Raw genomic sequence first — 17,014 nt, forward strand, 5'->3', positions numbered from 1 at the left:
AATACTTTTATTCAACTGTTGTGATTATTAGTCACCATATGAATGTACATATTAATACCTTTTGAAAGGGAACCACCCTGGTGACAGCTTTTCTACCATTTATTACAGAGAGTGAATAAACAAAATAATACGTGTAATTAAATTTCATGAGAATTACTATACACCTATAGTAAAAATACATGTGCATCTCGGTAGGCCTAGACTGGTAATACAATGTTGTACCGCTGTATCATGTTATATTTTGACTTCAGATAATAATAAGTAATAATTACACCACCCTGCATCATATTTGCTGAATGAAATCCACTACTTGTGTCTCCCTGATTTGGGGCTGCTCAATCCGAACATTGTGCTCGTTTTGTTTACTACACACTTTCTCACAAAACATGATGCGTTTCGAAACATTCTGACAACCATTTGTAAGGCTAAGAAGTCTTGTGTTCTCCCTTAATATTAAAACTGCCATAAATACATAATTCCTGTCAATCTCTGAGCCAGCTGCAGCTGTTTGTTCAACCGTCAGCCCATATTCACACATATGAATGATTCTGAAGACATAACTGTATGCCTACTTGTCCTGATTAAAAACTTTTTACACTCCTTTTGATTGAACATAGTGCGGAAAATGTATTGATATTTTTGAACTCAGCATCATCAAATTAGCAATGCTTATGCATGGCAGTTTTAAAATAAGCAATTTTAGCAAATGTCCAAGTACCAGTATAGTCGAGCTGATATATTTTTGTTCCCAGGTCCCAGTGAAGAGACAACATGCCTAAAAAATGTAAATGCATCTAAATATGCACCACTGAAAGTTAAAAGATGAATATGAAACTTGCTATGCGAAAATGAATATGAAAATGCTGTTCTCACCGGAAGAAGTTGGATATATTAACTAAGAGTAGAAACAAGAGTTTCGACCATAAAATGCTCTTTAAAAACAAAATCTGAAAACACCATGACAAAAAAGATTGCACATACAGATTATGACTGGAATTCATTGCAAATATTTTATTATACTCTCTATTATAGCTAGGCTACAATTTAAAAAATGCCTTCTAAAAAGTACATGAAGTGCCTCTGGATGCCATTAAAGCAGGACCTTAACATGAATCAGCCATCTGTCTCTGATCTGTTTATCCGTTTATGAAAAGTGATGCCTTTCATCCTTCTTATCCTCGCTTTTTTCGACATTCTCATCTCCTCAGCTTCTCTTTGAACTTCATCCTGGGTCACCGTGACACCTAAATATCAGCCTCTCACCCCTAGTTTCTCCTCATGCTGTCCCTTACATAACCTTTTCTGGCATAACTCCCCACCCCCCCAAAAAAAACATACAGAGGAAAATAAATAAATAATCTGTAATAAGTTGCTCAAGGCCAAAGCTTCAGACTTAATCCCTTATGCAAACAGATTTGTGAAATTTGGGTACGATTTTTAGGATGAAACCATATATTTATGTAACAGCAACAAGGTGAATCATTAAAGGTCATGAATCTGTCGAAAAAAAACAATGAAGGTGCAATACAGAAGGTTAATTACAATTCTGCATGTCTTCTGACATATTCACGTGTACTCTGGACTTCCTATGATCTATAGATATGTATGAAATCATTATGATAACTGCAGTCTGTTACTGCACCACAAAGCTCTGTGACACTTCTGAAAAGAGAATTTTTCTGAGAAATGTCTAAGAACAGTTCATGGAAAGGATTTACCATACGCTATTATGAATTAACGCTCTTGTAGAAACAGCAGGGCTGTTTCGTTTAATCCTTATTCGCCCGTTTCCCTGCTTGTGGAAACCGTTGCAATCGGGAGATGATCTCTTCAGATGAATCTATCATATATTATTAGTATGAATGCAATGTTAATATGGAAGATGCAAATTAAATACCATGCATTGACGAAGAAATTAAAAATGTTAAAACCTTTCTCAAAATCTACAGTTTTACAGTCATAAAATTATGGCTATTATATTAAAATAATACATATTTTCCATAACCTTTCTGTGTGGTGCTTGAAAAGAACAGATTATGGATTAGGATTGTGTTGTTTATTATGTTCATTTAATAGAAACAAACTGTTTATTGGTTACAGTGAAAGATTGCATTAAATTTAATGACCCCCCCCCCCCCCCCCCCCAATATGATTGTTTCAAAATGAAACACTGAGAAAAGTAAAAAAAAAAAAAAAAAAAAACGGATAGAAGTCCAAGTGTGACGAATTTCATTCGATTATATTTAGATAATGATATGTTTCTTATGACTTTAAATAATTATGTTCTTTATGATATTTGTTTGTTATCTGCTCATTATTTTTTACATCACGTTTTATTTTGTGTAGTTAATGTGTACTTCAATATTTTAGTGTCAAGTGCATTTATTATTGTCAGACACAGACGAGGACACAGAGGATTCAGTGCAAAAGTGTTAAAGTTTAATCAGAGGTTTCAGACACAGGTGAATCTTGACACGTAGACAAACAGTGGTAACACAACTTTCCTTTACGGTGATGGTGATACAGATGGTGACTCCGATGAAGACGATGGGAACAGGTAGGCAGAGGAGGATGAAGAGGGTTACACAGTTCAGGTAGGTTTTGACGAAGGGCGTTCAGGTAAGTAGGGAGATCGGTGCAAGACCAGACACTGAGTGATGGTGACTGAGGGCTTTATGTGTGGCACTGGTGATGATGCACAGGTGTTCAGAATGCTGGTGATTGGGAACGAGTGGGCGTGGCGTAAGTGTCTGATTCAGGGAGTGTAGATGGTGTGGCTGTGACAGTACCCCCCTCCCCCACGGGCGGCTCCTGACGGCTGGGATCTTGAACGACGACGGGGTCTACCACGGCCACGGGGAGCGGGGCGGTCTGGATGGTCTCGGGTGAAAGTCGGTGAGCAGGCTAGGGTCCAGGATGTCATTACGATTAACCCAGCAACGCTCCTCCGGGCCGTAGTTCTCCCAGTCTACAAGGTACTCCAGTTGAGGACCCCGTCGTCGAGAGTCGAGGATAGCTCTCACCCGGAAGATGCTGTTGTCTTCTTCGATGGCGGGAGGAGGAGGTACGGCATCATCACCAGGCTCTGTGGATGGAGGAGACAAAGGTTCAGTGAATGGTTTGAGGAGTGAGACATGGAATGAAGGTGAGATACGGTACTGTGCTGGTAGCTGGAGTCTATAGGTCACTTCGTTCAGTTGCCGTTCGATCTTGAATGGTCCGATGTATCGAGGACTCAGCTTACGGCAGGGTAGCCGGAGGCGGATGTCCCTCGTCGAGAGCCAGACCAGCTGTCCAGGTTGGTATTGTGGCGTAGGTCTTCGACGAGCGTCCCGCTTGCTCTTTTATGCCTCCGAACTGCCCGCTGGAGATGCACGTGAGCCGAGTCCCAGACCTCTCGCTCTGTCGGAACCAGTGATCTACCGCTGGGGACCTCCGAGGGCTCACCCGACCATGGGAAGAGTGGAGGCTGGTATCCGAGGACACATTGGAAGGGCGGGGGGGTGAGCCCGGTGGTAGATTGCTGGAGGGAGTTCTGTGCATATTCTGCCCAGGGTAGGTACTGGCTCCAACAGTCCTGATTCCGGTGGCAGTAGAACCTCAGGAACCTCCCGATCTCTTGGATCTTCCGCTCAGTCTGGCCGTTGGTCTGTGGATGGTATCCTGAAGAGAGGCTGACGGATACCCCTAGGAGGCGGAAGAAAGCTGACCAGACTCTGGAGATGAATTGGGGACCCCTGTCGGAGATGATGTCTTCTGGAATGCCAAAGTGACTGAACACATTGTGGAATAGTGCCTCTGCCGCTTCAAACGCTGTGGGAAGTCCTTTGAGAGGTATGAGTTTGCATGATTTTGAAAACCTGTCGACTACTACCAGCACACAAGTATTTCCTTGAGAAAGGGGGAGGTCAGTCATGAAATCTACACCTATATGGGTCCATGGACATTCAGGAATGGGCAGAGGCACCAGTTTACCTTCCGGGAGTCTCCTAGGGGTGTTCGCTATGGCGCAGACTGAGCATCCTTTGAGGTAACGGGAGGTATCCTGACTCATCGAGGGCCACCAGTAACGTTGTTGCAGGAGCGAGAGGGTCCGCCTCCTGCCTGGGTGTCCAGATCTCCCGGAGAGGTGTGAGCTAAGTCCAGAAGGGTAATCCGATGTTGAGGAGGGACGAAGAGTTTCCCTTCTGGACCTCCCGGCGGAGCAGGGTGTTGATGGTTTTCTTGTTCAATCAGACGATTAAGGTCCCATTGAATGGGACTTACAATCATGGCTGGAGGGAGGATGGGTTCGGGAGATTCTGGTTCTGGGTCTGCCTGATGAAGGCGGGATAGAGCATCAGCTCTATTGTTCTGGGAGCCAGGGCGATACGTGACTTTAAAGTCGAATCTCGTGAAGAATAAGGCCCATCTAGCTTGGCGATGATTCAGTCTCTTAGCTTCACGGAGGTATTCCAGGTTCCGGTGGTCAGTGATCACCTCGAAAGGGACCTTGGCTCCCTCCAGCCAATGACGCCACTCTTCCAGAGCCAGCTTGATAGCCAATAGCTCACGATTTCCTATGTCGTAATTCTGCTCCGCCGGGGATAGCTTCTTCGAGAAGAAGGCACATGGATGGAGTCGTGGAGGATCCCCCTGCCGCTGGGAGAGTACCGCTCCGACCCCGGTCGATGAAGCATCCACTTCCACTATGAACTGTCGGTTGGGATCTGGATGAGCTAGGATCGGAGCGGTCTGGAAGGCTTGTTTGAGCTGGTGGAAAGCTTCAGTGGCCATGGGGTTCCAGGACAGAGACTTGGGCCGGTTCCGGAGGAGTGAGGTTAGAGGTGAGCTGAGAAAACTGTAGTTCTTGATGAATCTCCTATAAAAGTTGGCAAAGCCCAGGAAGCGTTGGAGTTCTTTTATGGAGCCAGGTTGGGGCCAGTGTGTGATGGCTTCCACCTTCCCCTGGTCCATCTTCACGCCACGTGGGCCGATGATGTATCCAAGGAACTGGACTGAGGGCGTGTGGAACTCACATTTTTCTAATTTGAGGTACAGATGGTGTTCCCGGAGTTTTTGGAGTACAAGGATGACATGTTGGATGTGTTCTTCCTGGGATGTGGAGTAAATGAGGATATCGTCGATGTAGACAATTACGAACTGGTTAAGGTATTCTCTGAAGATTTCGTTCATGTAGTTCTGAAAGACGGAAGGACTGTTGGATAACCCATACGGCATGACCCGGTATTCATAGTGCCCGGAAGGAGTGATGAAAGCGGTCTTCCACTCGTCCCCCTTCCGGATACGGATTAAATTGTAGGCGCTCCTCAAGTCCAGTTTTGTGAAGATCTTTGCTCCACGTAGTTGTTCCAAGGCAGCTGGGACCAGGGGAAGAGGATAGCTGAATTTGACGGTTTGAGAATTGAGATGGCGATAATCAATGCACGGCCTCAAGCCTCCGTCCTTCTTGGCCACGAAGAAAAAGCTGGAAGCGGCAGGGGAAGTAGATGGTCGGATGAATCCTTGAGCGAGAGCTTCCTGTACGTACTCCTCCATGGCCTTCTGCTCCGGGATGGACAGAGGATAGACTCGTCCCTTGGGAAGGGTTGCTCCAGGCAGGAGGTCGATAGCGCAGTCCCATGGCCGATGAGGTGGAAGTTTCGTTGCCAACCGCTTGCTGAACACATCCTGGAACGCCCGATATTCTGGAGGGATGGTATGTTCCACCTGAGTTTCGGGGCTTTCCACTGATGTGGACTGGACCGGTAGGGATGACTTCTTGATGGATTGACTGACCTTGGGAACTTTAACTGGTGGAGTGATGCAGGTAGAAAGACAGGATTTTCCCCATTTCAGGATCTCACCTGTGGGCCAATGGATGTGTGGGTGATGTTGGTTAAGCCAGGGGCGTCCCAGGATGATGTCTGCGGTGGATTCCTCCAGCACCATGAACGTGATTTCTTCCTCATGCAGGGAACCCACGCGGAGGATGACTGTGGGGGGAGAAATAGCGGATATGACCTCGGCCCAGCGGCTTTCCTTGTATGGTCGTGATTCTGAGTTCGACGGGGCTTCGATGACGCTTGACACTTAGACGATTTAATGTTTGCTGGTTGATGAAGTTCCCCGCTGAGCCGGAGTCGATGAGGGCTTGTACTGAAATAGAAGAGTGGAGATGTCTTAGAGTAACCCAGGTTTGAATCAATTGAGCAGTTTGAGGTGGTAGATGGATGGTACTCACCGCTGGGCGTGGAGGTCGGACGGGACATGATGGTAATAGGTGTCCCTTTCCCCCACAGTAGAGACACAGCCCGGTGTTAATCCTCCGCTGACGTTCTGATGTAGATAGATGGTGTGAATCTATTTGCATGGTTCAGGTGCTGGAGGAGGCGCGACAGATGGTAGAGCGGGCGGAGGACATACAGCGGGAGTGAGTTGTCTACATGCAGTGAGTCTCTGGGCGACTCTGATGGATTTCTGGATTAGAGACTCCAGTCCCAGTGAATCTTCATATACAACAATCAAACTTTGTATTTTCTCACATAGACCGTGGCGATAGGCGGTTATTAAGGCCGTTTCATTCCAACCGCTGATGTAAGCGAGGGTACGGAAGCGAACCGCATAATCACTCACGGACTCATTTCGCTGTTGGCGAATTGTAAACAGTTGATCATGGACAGATAATTCAGACGCTTGTTGACCAAAGACAGACTTTAACTGGGAACAGAAATCAGTAACAGATCCAGTAGCAGAGGAATTCGATTCCCAGAGAGATTGGGCCCATTGGAGAGCTTTTACCTGTGAGCAGATTGATGATAAAGGCAACTCGACTGCGTTCGGTGGTGAAGAGGTGAGCGTTGGACTCCAGGTAGAGTGAACACTGTAGCAGAAACCCGCTGCAATCCTCCGCCGCGCCGCTGTATGTCGCTGGTTTGGCCATGGGACTCGCAGGGGCAACTGAAGAAGTGACCAGAGACCGGTAGCGGTGTTGGATGGCGATGAGCAGTTGACAGCAGGGGTGAGGGAAGTTGCATGAGTGAGGACCGTACAGCGTGAACCAATTCAGTGAAGGGATCCGCGGTGCGGTCCTCGCCTGTGTCTGAAGAGCTCTGCATGAGGTCTGGTCTTCTGTCAGACACAGACGAGGACACAGAGGATTCAGTGCAAAAGTGTTTAAAGTTTTAATCAGAGGTTTCAGAAACAGGTGAATCTTGACACGTAGACAAACAGTGGTAACACAACTTTCCTTTACGGTGATGGTGATACAGATGGTGACTCCGACGAAGACGATGGGAACAGGTAGGCAGAGGAGGATGAAGAGGGTTAAACAGTTCAGGTAGGTTTGACGAAGGGCGTTCAGGTAAGTAGGGAGATCGGTGCAAGACCAGACCATGAGTGATGGTGACTGAGGGCTTTATGTGTGGCACTGGTGATGATGCACAGGTGTTCAGAATGCTGGTGATTGGGAACGAGTGGGCGGGGCGTAAGTGTCTGATTCAGGGAGTGTAGATGGTGTGGCTGTGACAATTATATGCGGTATTTATTTATTTTTGGTTTTGTTTTCTTCTCAAACATGCTCTTCACTGACACTGTTGGTAATCAATATATAAGCCTACAGTAACCTTTACATCATTGTATTAGAAGACTGTTGGTCCTATTTACATAATGAAAACTTTATATTTATAATTTCATAGTTTAAAAGTCATTTAACCTTTTACTTTATTTTGTTGGCTAACAGTAAATTATTAAAGTATTAGGTTTGGTATGCTGAAACTGTAAGTGTCATTTTAGTATTACTGATATACTTTATTAATAGTTTTTGAATTAGGTTTTATGTTAATATTTTCTGTTTTCATTTTAATTTTACTTCAAGTTTTAGTAATTTCATTGTTTGTTTTGTCAGTAAATTTCTTTATGTTTTTTTAATAAGTTTTAGTCATATATTTTAGTAAAATTAGTTCTTAGTACTTTAAGTATAAATGAGAAATGTTGCAGAAAAAAGTTTCTTTTTATAGGTTTATTTATTATTTTTTGAAATATTGAAAATGTTTTTAAAAGTTGTTTTTTTTAAGTTACTGAAAAAAATACACAAACTGTCATGTCATAATGTCTGTTACATTGTGTTTTTACAGTGAATTTCTGGCAAATCCCAACTGCAAGGTATTAATTTTACCTTATTAATTTAATTGATCAGGATATGTATTTGTACAGACACATGAAGGTAAGTGGAAGAGTTCATCCCCTGTGTTTCCTGTCTGAGTCTGATTGTTGATCATATCATGCTGTCCAGTGTTCAGACTGATGTCATTCTAACCCCTCCCTCCCACATTTACTCACATACAAAAACCCTCATGAGTCGAACCAGTCAACCAGAGGCCAGCAACTGTCTGAGGAGGAAGGTCAGCAAACACCAGGACAAGACTGCAACTAAAAGAAAAGACCAAGAAATAAAGACCATTTTGATGAATTCCACCCCAGACTGAGGGTAAGCATATTTTACAGTTCTGAATATTGTCACTCACCATTCTAAATAATATGCCTTTTATTTTGTAATGAACTGATGCATAAACTAACAGTTTTGCTCCATGGATCTGTTATTCAAACACATCTGCTATACATATTTATGCATTAAAGTTGCAGGGTGTTGTAATCCTTGGTCGTAACAGCAGCTTCGGACTCACACCGATCACAGACAACTGCATCCTAATATTCACAGATATGACTGCATGCATCTTCTTACGGGGCGCAAAAATTGTAAGTACACTTAATATCTACAGTTACAGCCATTAGAAGATATTTCAGATTTGTTTTCTTATAGTTTTTGCTATTTTAACATCGTCCTATTTTATAAACACAAGACAAAGTATTTGTTTACAGAAAATATTTTTTGGATAATTTTAAAATACAAAAATAGAATTTTAAATAAAAATAGAATTATTCATTTTTATTATGTTTTTTTAATTTTTTTAGTTCAGTTTCATTATTAGCCTACATATCAGAACATTAGTTTTTAAATTATTATTATTATAATAATTATAGTTAATTCGTTTTTTATTTATTGAGTTTTATTGAAATTTATTTATTGAAAATGAAACAAATGCCTTATAAAAACAAAACAAAAATAATGTGCAATTAGACAATTGTTATTAATGGATTTGTGTTGAATTACTTTATAACATTATCTCATTTTATGAAAAGTCAAGACAAATTAAATTTTTCAAATATTTGTAAAATAATTTTTTTTTCATTTTTATTAGTTTTATTACGTTTCTCATGTTTTTTTTTATTTGTTTAGTTTTATAATAAAACAAAAGTCTAAACTGTCAAATGTAAACATTGTCATTAATGCATCTGTGTTGTATCACTTAATAACGTTATTCCATGTTATAAGTTTTAAATAAAAAAAATTTCACACTTAACTTTAAACTTTATCTTATTTGTTTTTATTGTTTTATAAATTTTTATTAGTTTAATTTTACAATTTAAAAAAAAATGTCTAAATGTGAGAAAATGGAAATGCTGTGCAATTAGAAAATTGTCATTAATGGATTTGTGTTGTATTATTTTAAAATACAGTATTATTTTTAATTTCTTTTAAGTTTTTTTATTAGCTTTTATGTTTCTCTGTTTTTTTTTTTTTTTATAATTAGTTTAGTTTTATTATAAATCAAATGTCTAAATAGGAGGAAAACCAGAAATGCTGTCATTAATGGATTTGCGTTGAATTACTTAATTGTCCATGTTTGGCCTGGTTCAGCAGACACATAATCGTATTCAGCCCCACTAAATCAGGTGGAGTATTAGTCTGTCATCACACTAAACCCTTAGTCACATTCAGCCCATAAACCCTCTAGGAACGTGCCGTTGAGTGTTGTCTGCTTAATGGGATATATTACAATGCACTGGGACTGCTTTAAAAGCATTCGTGCCATTATCAAAATGAATAAAACAGGCCTTTGAGATTAATCTAAAAAACCCTAAATAGACACAGAGACAACCAGACAACATGAAACATGTTTGAGAGGCTTAACCTGTCATTTTGGTTTTGCAGGACAGAGAATTGGCAGATGATGAAATTGAAGGTAAACACACCCGTCAGCTGTGATATCTGGATATTATCTTCTAATGTCAAAGCTTCGACTAAAGTATGCTACACTTTAGAGATATTACTAGTATTTTTAAAATAATGTAATTCTATTTATTAAACTTTATTTTACAGACACATTCAGTATTTCAGGAAGAACTGTTTGACAATAAATAATAGCAGATTTTATTTATTTATTTATTTTACAGACATTCAAATGCTTCTGGATTTTTTCATAAAGAGCAATAAATATTTGTTGACAATCACAGAAACGTTTTACATTTATTTATTTATTTATTGTACAGACAAATGATTTGAGACTATTACAATAGGAACTGTACGATAATAAATATTGGAGAAAACAATTGCAGAACATTTTTTTATATTTATTTATTAATAATATTATTATTATTATTAAGAACTGTATGGTGATAATTATTGTTAGACATTGCAGGGATATTATTTATTTATTTAAATAAATCATACCAATTAGCATTCCATGGCATTGGGTTTATTGTTGGAATGTAAAAAGTGCTTATATTTACCTTGATGAATGTTTCCTTGTTCTCAGAGCTGAGAGAGGCATTTAATGAATTTGATAAGGATAAAGATGGTCTAATTAGCTGTAAGGACCTGGGAAACCTGATGAGGACGATGGGTTATATGCCAACCGAGATGGAACTGATCGAGCTGGGCCAGAACATCAACATGAATTGTAAGTGGCTTTAAGAAGAATGAGAAATACTTGATTGGCATACAATGCAAAAAATTTTATTTATTCCTGATCTATTTTTGTTTTTCTTTGTCTCTCAGTGGGAGGGAGGGTCGACTTTGAAGACTTTGTGGAGTTAATGGCCCCAAAGCTTTTGGCTGAAACAGCAGGAATGATTGGTGTGAAGGAACTGCGAGATGCTTTCAAAGAGGTGAGAAGGCAAACTAAACTCAAACGTGTTGATCCACAATGACAAACAGTTAAGATTACTAAGTGGATTCGCCCAAACAGAAAGTGGTGAAACTCTCACCTGGCTTCAGTCAACTCCATTTGACCTGTTACCACAACATTATGAGGTGGAGGGGAAGGTGAAGCCCTTGCAGTTAATGAACCGAATGTGCTCTGGATGAAAAGCAGCTCAGTGATTCTCTGCTGGTGGGTTGCGACCCAAGTATAGGGTGCACAGGCAGCATGGAAAAACAATGCTAAATGCAAATGCTGCTGAGAGCCAGTGAGCTAAATAACAAGCAACAGACATCTAATTTGCCATATTTTCATCACAATATATATATATTTTCATCTACAGTTTGATATGGATGGCGATGGCTCAATCACTACGGAGGAGCTGAGGTCCGCTATGAGTAAATTACTGGGAGAGCACATGAACCACCGAGAGATTGATGCTGTCGTCCAAGAGGCGGACAATAACGGTGACGGTACGGTAGATTTCGAAGGTGAGAAATGACACTAATTTTCAATGCATGACAAATAAAGCATATAGATACTCACACCTCCTACACATGAGTGTGAAATGCTTTTCTGTTTTTTTTCTTTCTTCTTGCAGAATTTGTGAAGATGTTGTCAAGCTGCTGAGAAAATAATCTTACTGGATGCTGCAGATACATAAAACATATACGACTGCACTCACAACAGCATATCCATAAATATAATAGCAATGTACAGAAGGATTTCTTCCCCCTACAAACTATGCAGAAATCTCAGGCTTTCAATGCAATACAGAGTTACTGATCTGAGATTTGGAAGTGCAATATTTATTTAAAATTATAAACGCAAGTCTAATATTATAATGCTTATGTATTTACATTATTTTTAATAGATATTTGCTCAATAAAATACAAAATTAGGATATAAATGACCCAGAGTGATGTTTTTCTATTTGTGTTTGTGAATGTGAAAGGCCTGGTTCCAGAATCAACCACTGAGTGTTTTTCTGAAATTATTAAGGGCACTTTTTTCTGTCTTTTTGTTTTGTTTTGGTGTCCTGTCATTTCATCCAAGCCATCAGATCTTCATTCAAGGGCTAATGTGTCATTTTTGTCACGGTGAACAACCCATAATTACTGTATTTGCATTTCTGTAAGGCTAGGTGTAGACATTAATATCTGATAGGTAGCATTTTTATTGTTCAACTGTGTTCCGTACTGTTTTAATGTGAGGTAGCAAAATCTTCAGAACACTGTTTATAGAGCTTTACTGCCAATAATTTAAATAAAAAAAAATATTTGCGAGCATGAAGAACAAAAACTTCCACGTTTTCAGCGGTGAGTGAATTCTAACTAACGTAAATGCCTCTGATTGGCTAATGCGTTCAAGAAATCAACAGATGTGTCTGTGATTGGCTACTTCGCTCAACGCTGAAAAAACAGTCGGAGCACATAAACAAACTTTTGCCAGTATTTCGCTAGTATCCTGTTATTACAGCTTCAACTGAGGGTGCTTAGCAGAAATGAGCCTTTAATGTAAGTACACAGAAATCATGTCTCATAGTCTTAAGAGTAACTGAGTCAAATGTCATAGTAACTTTAACATTTCTGTGGTCATGCTGATCTGGGTTCAGTCTCCTAATCTTTATGACTGAGACCTTCTGATTAACTGACCCCTGAACTGACCTCTGCTCTTCAGCACAGTCCACTGTTGTTACCCTCGACGACATCATTTTTATAAATTATGCTAGATCCAGCGGACTTCCAGTAACTAAATATCTCCATTAATCTGTTGATTCTCAGAAAAAAGAAGAAGAAAAAAAATCTGAAAGAGGCCGTGCAATCTATGTACTAGGCTGCTGCAGAGAGCAGATGGTGAAGACGAGAAACACTTTTAAGGGAAACTTTCTTTGGAAGATCAAGGGGATAATGGAAGGATGATGGACTGAGAGGCACTGAGAGATTTTACACTGTGTATGAGCAAATTGATATACTGAAAATCATGGAAAAACACGAGACATGTTTGAAATGGCATACATGAAGGATGCACTGATATAGAAACTTGTGGCACAAGCTGATTTATTGAATTTTATCTCATGCTGTAATATAAAATATAATAAAATGGTGCTACAGTACTCCATAACATATTATTTGAAGTCACATAATGTAAACGGTTTATAACACACATAGAAAAGTAAACTTATAATTTTAATAAGAATCATTAAAAAGGAGAACAAAATGTATTTAAAAGACCAGTACTGGTTTATTTATTCCTTGCTTTTGTGACATGTTGCTCTCTGTTTGTTTGTTTGTTTATAAATAAATAGACTGGCATAGAAAATGTCAAATAAAATAAAATAAATAAATAAATAGTGCTGCAATACTCTTAAGATATTATATGGAGTCAAATAATACAAATGTTAATTATTAAAAATAGATCAAAATTAAACTAACACTTTTTGACATTACTGGATTTACTCACAATTATTATTATTATTATTATCATTAATGGCAATATTATTATTATTATTATAGAAATATAATATGGAATAATAAGAATAATAAAATTGCCATGGAATTAAAAAAAAAATGAATAAAAAAGTAATTGTGCTTTGTAATCTATTTCAGTGTTTTTTCCTCACAATTCCGAGTTTATATCGATTGATTATTGATTTTTTTTTTTTTTTTTTTTGCCATGCTGTTATCAGTATATAGCTAAATAGAATGTTATAGGAAATGTAAAATTAAATTACATTTAATTAAAAACACTCTATAAGATATTATCTGGAGTAAAATAATACAATTTGTATAAAATAAGAATCACTATAAAATAGCTCAGAATAAATGAACACTTTTTAGATACTGGATTTACTCAAAATTAATAATGATAATAATAATAATAACTCTGCAATATAAAATACTTATTGTCCTTTGAAAAAGCTAATAGATTCTGGAACTGATAGAAAGAGAACTGGCACTGCTAGTGATATGCCACTATAATTTCAAAATGGTTAAATATCATTGTGATGAATCACTAATCACTGTCACTCGTTCTTACCAGCCTAAAACAAGGTGATAGGAATGACTAACAACTTCAAGAGAGACCTCGAGGAAAATTCAAATAAATATCACAAAACCCAGAATGACAGAGCTCATGAAAATCAGACAGAAGAAGAGAGGACGCCGCGTGATTAACGAATGCTATGAAATCCCAAAACATCCTGGATCAGCCTGTTCTAGGGCTCTAATGAGAGAGAGAGAGAGAGAGAGAGAGAGAGAGAGAGAGAGAGTAAATAAAGAGAGAGGGATAAAGAAAGGATCAATGAAAGGCCACTGGATGAGAGTCATCAAGTGATATTGGAGTTGAAGAGATGAAAACGAACCGGGATTGCTGTGGTTCCTCATGCATGAGACGCCACAGATGAGATAAAACTTTGGCAATGTAGCTAGAATTTGCAGATTTAATGGTGAAGAAAATCCCGAAAAGTAAGCCAGATATCTGAGAGAGCAAATCCACTGACCAAAAATAACAAGGACATGATCTCAGGATATGTGGTCATCTCTATTGTTGTGTTTCCTGCTGTTGTTAGGTTACTGTCTGTCTTCTGAGGGTCACGGAAAGGGAGGTGACCTACATAACACACAAAACTGAAGTTTAGAAAGTCCCTCCAGATTTTTTGCGATTCATTGATCGCAGAGCACAAAATGAATCCAAAATTGCAGTTGCAATTCTGTGTAATTTTACATTCAAACAAAAAGTATGGAAGCTCATTTTGGTCATGGAATTAAAAAAAAAATCATATCATATTTTGCCAATTTTAATAGCAAATAAATAAATAAAATTGTGAAATCCTGCTGGGACTGTTTGAGGCATTTGGTTCTTTACCAAATTTTTGTGAATTGTGGGGACATTCGATAGGCATAATGGTTTTTATACTTTAAAAACTGTATATTATTGCCCTACACCAACCCTACACCTAACCCTACCCCTTACAGGAAAATCTGTGCATTTTTACTTTCTTAAAAAAACTCATTCTGTATGGTTTATAAGCGTTTTGAAAAATGGGGACATGGGTTATGTCCTCATAAGTCACCCTCTCCTTGTAATACCTTTGTCATACTCATGTCATTATACAAAGTTGTGTCCTGATATGTCACAAAAACACGCACACACACACACACACACAAACAATGTAATTATACAAAGTTGTGTACTGATATGTACACACACACACACACACACACACACACATACACACACACACACACACACACACACACACATTGTTTGAGCATCTGTATATTCAGGGTACACGTCCCACTCAGTGTATATGGTTTGCAGAATATCAATATCAAATATCAAAAATCCTCCTTTGCATGATAACAGCGGTTGTTGTATTTGCTCGGCAGCTGGGATCGGAGGGCTTAGGTCACAAATTACCCAAAGTAAACTAACACCCCTTTTCCCTCGTACACAGAATTACACAGCACATCTGTCCCGCACAACTGCCCTCTGCTCTAGTCACGCTGTCTGGTGCCAAGGCCAAGATTCATGCCCCAAAAGTGCTTGATTAAACTCTTATATAACACGCACTGGTTTTGGTGTCTCATCTGGAATCCAACATGCCTTGTAATCTTAAAGCTGGACTATATTTGTGAGACTCTCTCCCTGTAGGAACAAAGAAACATTTAAGAAGCATTTTGTGGTGGAGAAGAGCAAGCTTAGCTCCATAAGCGTTAAGACAAGCTGATGAAGCGTGAGATCAAGTATAATCAGAGAGTGAACCAGCTGGAAGTATAGATGATTGATCTTTAACATGAAAAATAGAGCGTTTCATAGATACAGGATAGAAAATGATGAGGATGAGGATTATACATTTGATTTATTTTGCGCTTTTTACAATTTACAAATACTAAAATGTAAAAACAATAGATAAAATAAAACATAAATAAGATAGTACACTCGGAGACAGCAGGTCAGACAGCAGCATTATTGATTGATCAGGGTCATGACCTCTGACTCCAATCAGCTTTTTCATAACATGCTTCCCCCAGAATCCCATATGAGACACATGCATTTCCAGTAATGTAGCTATTATGTGTAAGAAAACAATCATTTGAACATAACATAGGTTTAACACAGTGAAATTATTATTATTATTATTATTATGAGTATCATTATTAATTACATTTTTTAATTCACAATTGTTTAATTGCCATTATTATGCTACATTTTTGAACAATATATATAAAAAAACTTTTTGTATGTTGTATGACATTGTTTTTATAACATGTATTATTAATCTTCAGGCTTCTATAATTGCTAGTTTATCTCTGAGGCATTTCTCGTTTAAGTTTTCTCTTTTTTCTGTGACTGCGTTGTATTGGATGGACTTGGCATTTAAAGTTTTTTTTAACTTTTTTTTTTTTTTGTTGTTTTTATTCATTTATACACATGTATTTGTATTTTCGTAAAAGCACAGTTCGTCTTCAGGACACAATTTAAAATATTTTGGATGAAAACCGGGAGGCTTGTGACTGTCTCATAGACTGCCAAGTAAATAACAGTGTCAAGGTTTATAAAAAATAACTACTTTTTTCAATAATTCCTTCGTCAACGGTCTCCTCTGTGTCTCTTCATATCACCGTACGCTGAAAAAAGTCGTTCTTTTTGTTTTCTTCGCTTACAAAAAGTGTTTCCGTCGCTTCATATAACCCAGATTGCACGTCTGATGGCAGATGGAGTATTCTGACGACGACTTTCATACCTTTTATAAACCATGACACTGTTATTTACTTGGCAGTCTATGGGACAGTCACAAGCCTCCCGGTTTTCATCCAAAATATCTTAAAATAATTGTGTTCTGAAGACGAACAAAGCTTTTATGGGTTTGGAACATCATGGGGGTAAGTGATTAATGACAAAATTTTCATTTTGGGGTGGAGTATCCCTTTAATAATAAACTACAAGAATAAGAATTAAATGCAGATGAATGGATCCTCGGGAGAAGG

At 38.8% G+C, this 17,014-nt stretch overlaps 1 protein-coding gene across 2 annotated transcripts; it reads left to right on the forward strand.

The window, feature by feature from the left end:
• Positions 1-8,306: 8,306 nt before the first annotated feature.
• On the forward strand, positions 8,307-11,934 carry cabp5a (calcium binding protein 5a). 2 transcript variants are annotated; one of them, XM_019123729.2, is made up of 7 exons: positions 8,307-8,467; positions 8,617-8,736; positions 10,034-10,064; positions 10,638-10,781; positions 10,880-10,989; positions 11,365-11,512; positions 11,623-11,934. In XM_019123729.2, the coding sequence occupies exons 2-7, from the start codon at positions 8,701-8,703 to the stop codon at positions 11,649-11,651; spliced, it is 498 nt and encodes a 165-aa protein (XP_018979274.1). In that variant the 5' UTR covers positions 8,307-8,467; positions 8,617-8,700; the 3' UTR covers positions 11,652-11,934. The 2 variants fall into 2 exon arrangements, with proteins under 2 accessions (XP_018979274.1, XP_042623062.1); XM_042767128.1 differs by having other exon boundaries at positions 8,331-8,467; positions 8,623-8,736.
• Positions 11,935-17,014: the final 5,080 nt, after the last annotated feature.

This window comes from Cyprinus carpio, chromosome A12, assembly GCF_018340385.1.
Source record: "Cyprinus carpio isolate SPL01 chromosome A12, ASM1834038v1, whole genome shotgun sequence".
NCBI classification, from domain to species: Eukaryota; Metazoa; Chordata; class Actinopteri; order Cypriniformes; family Cyprinidae; genus Cyprinus; species Cyprinus carpio.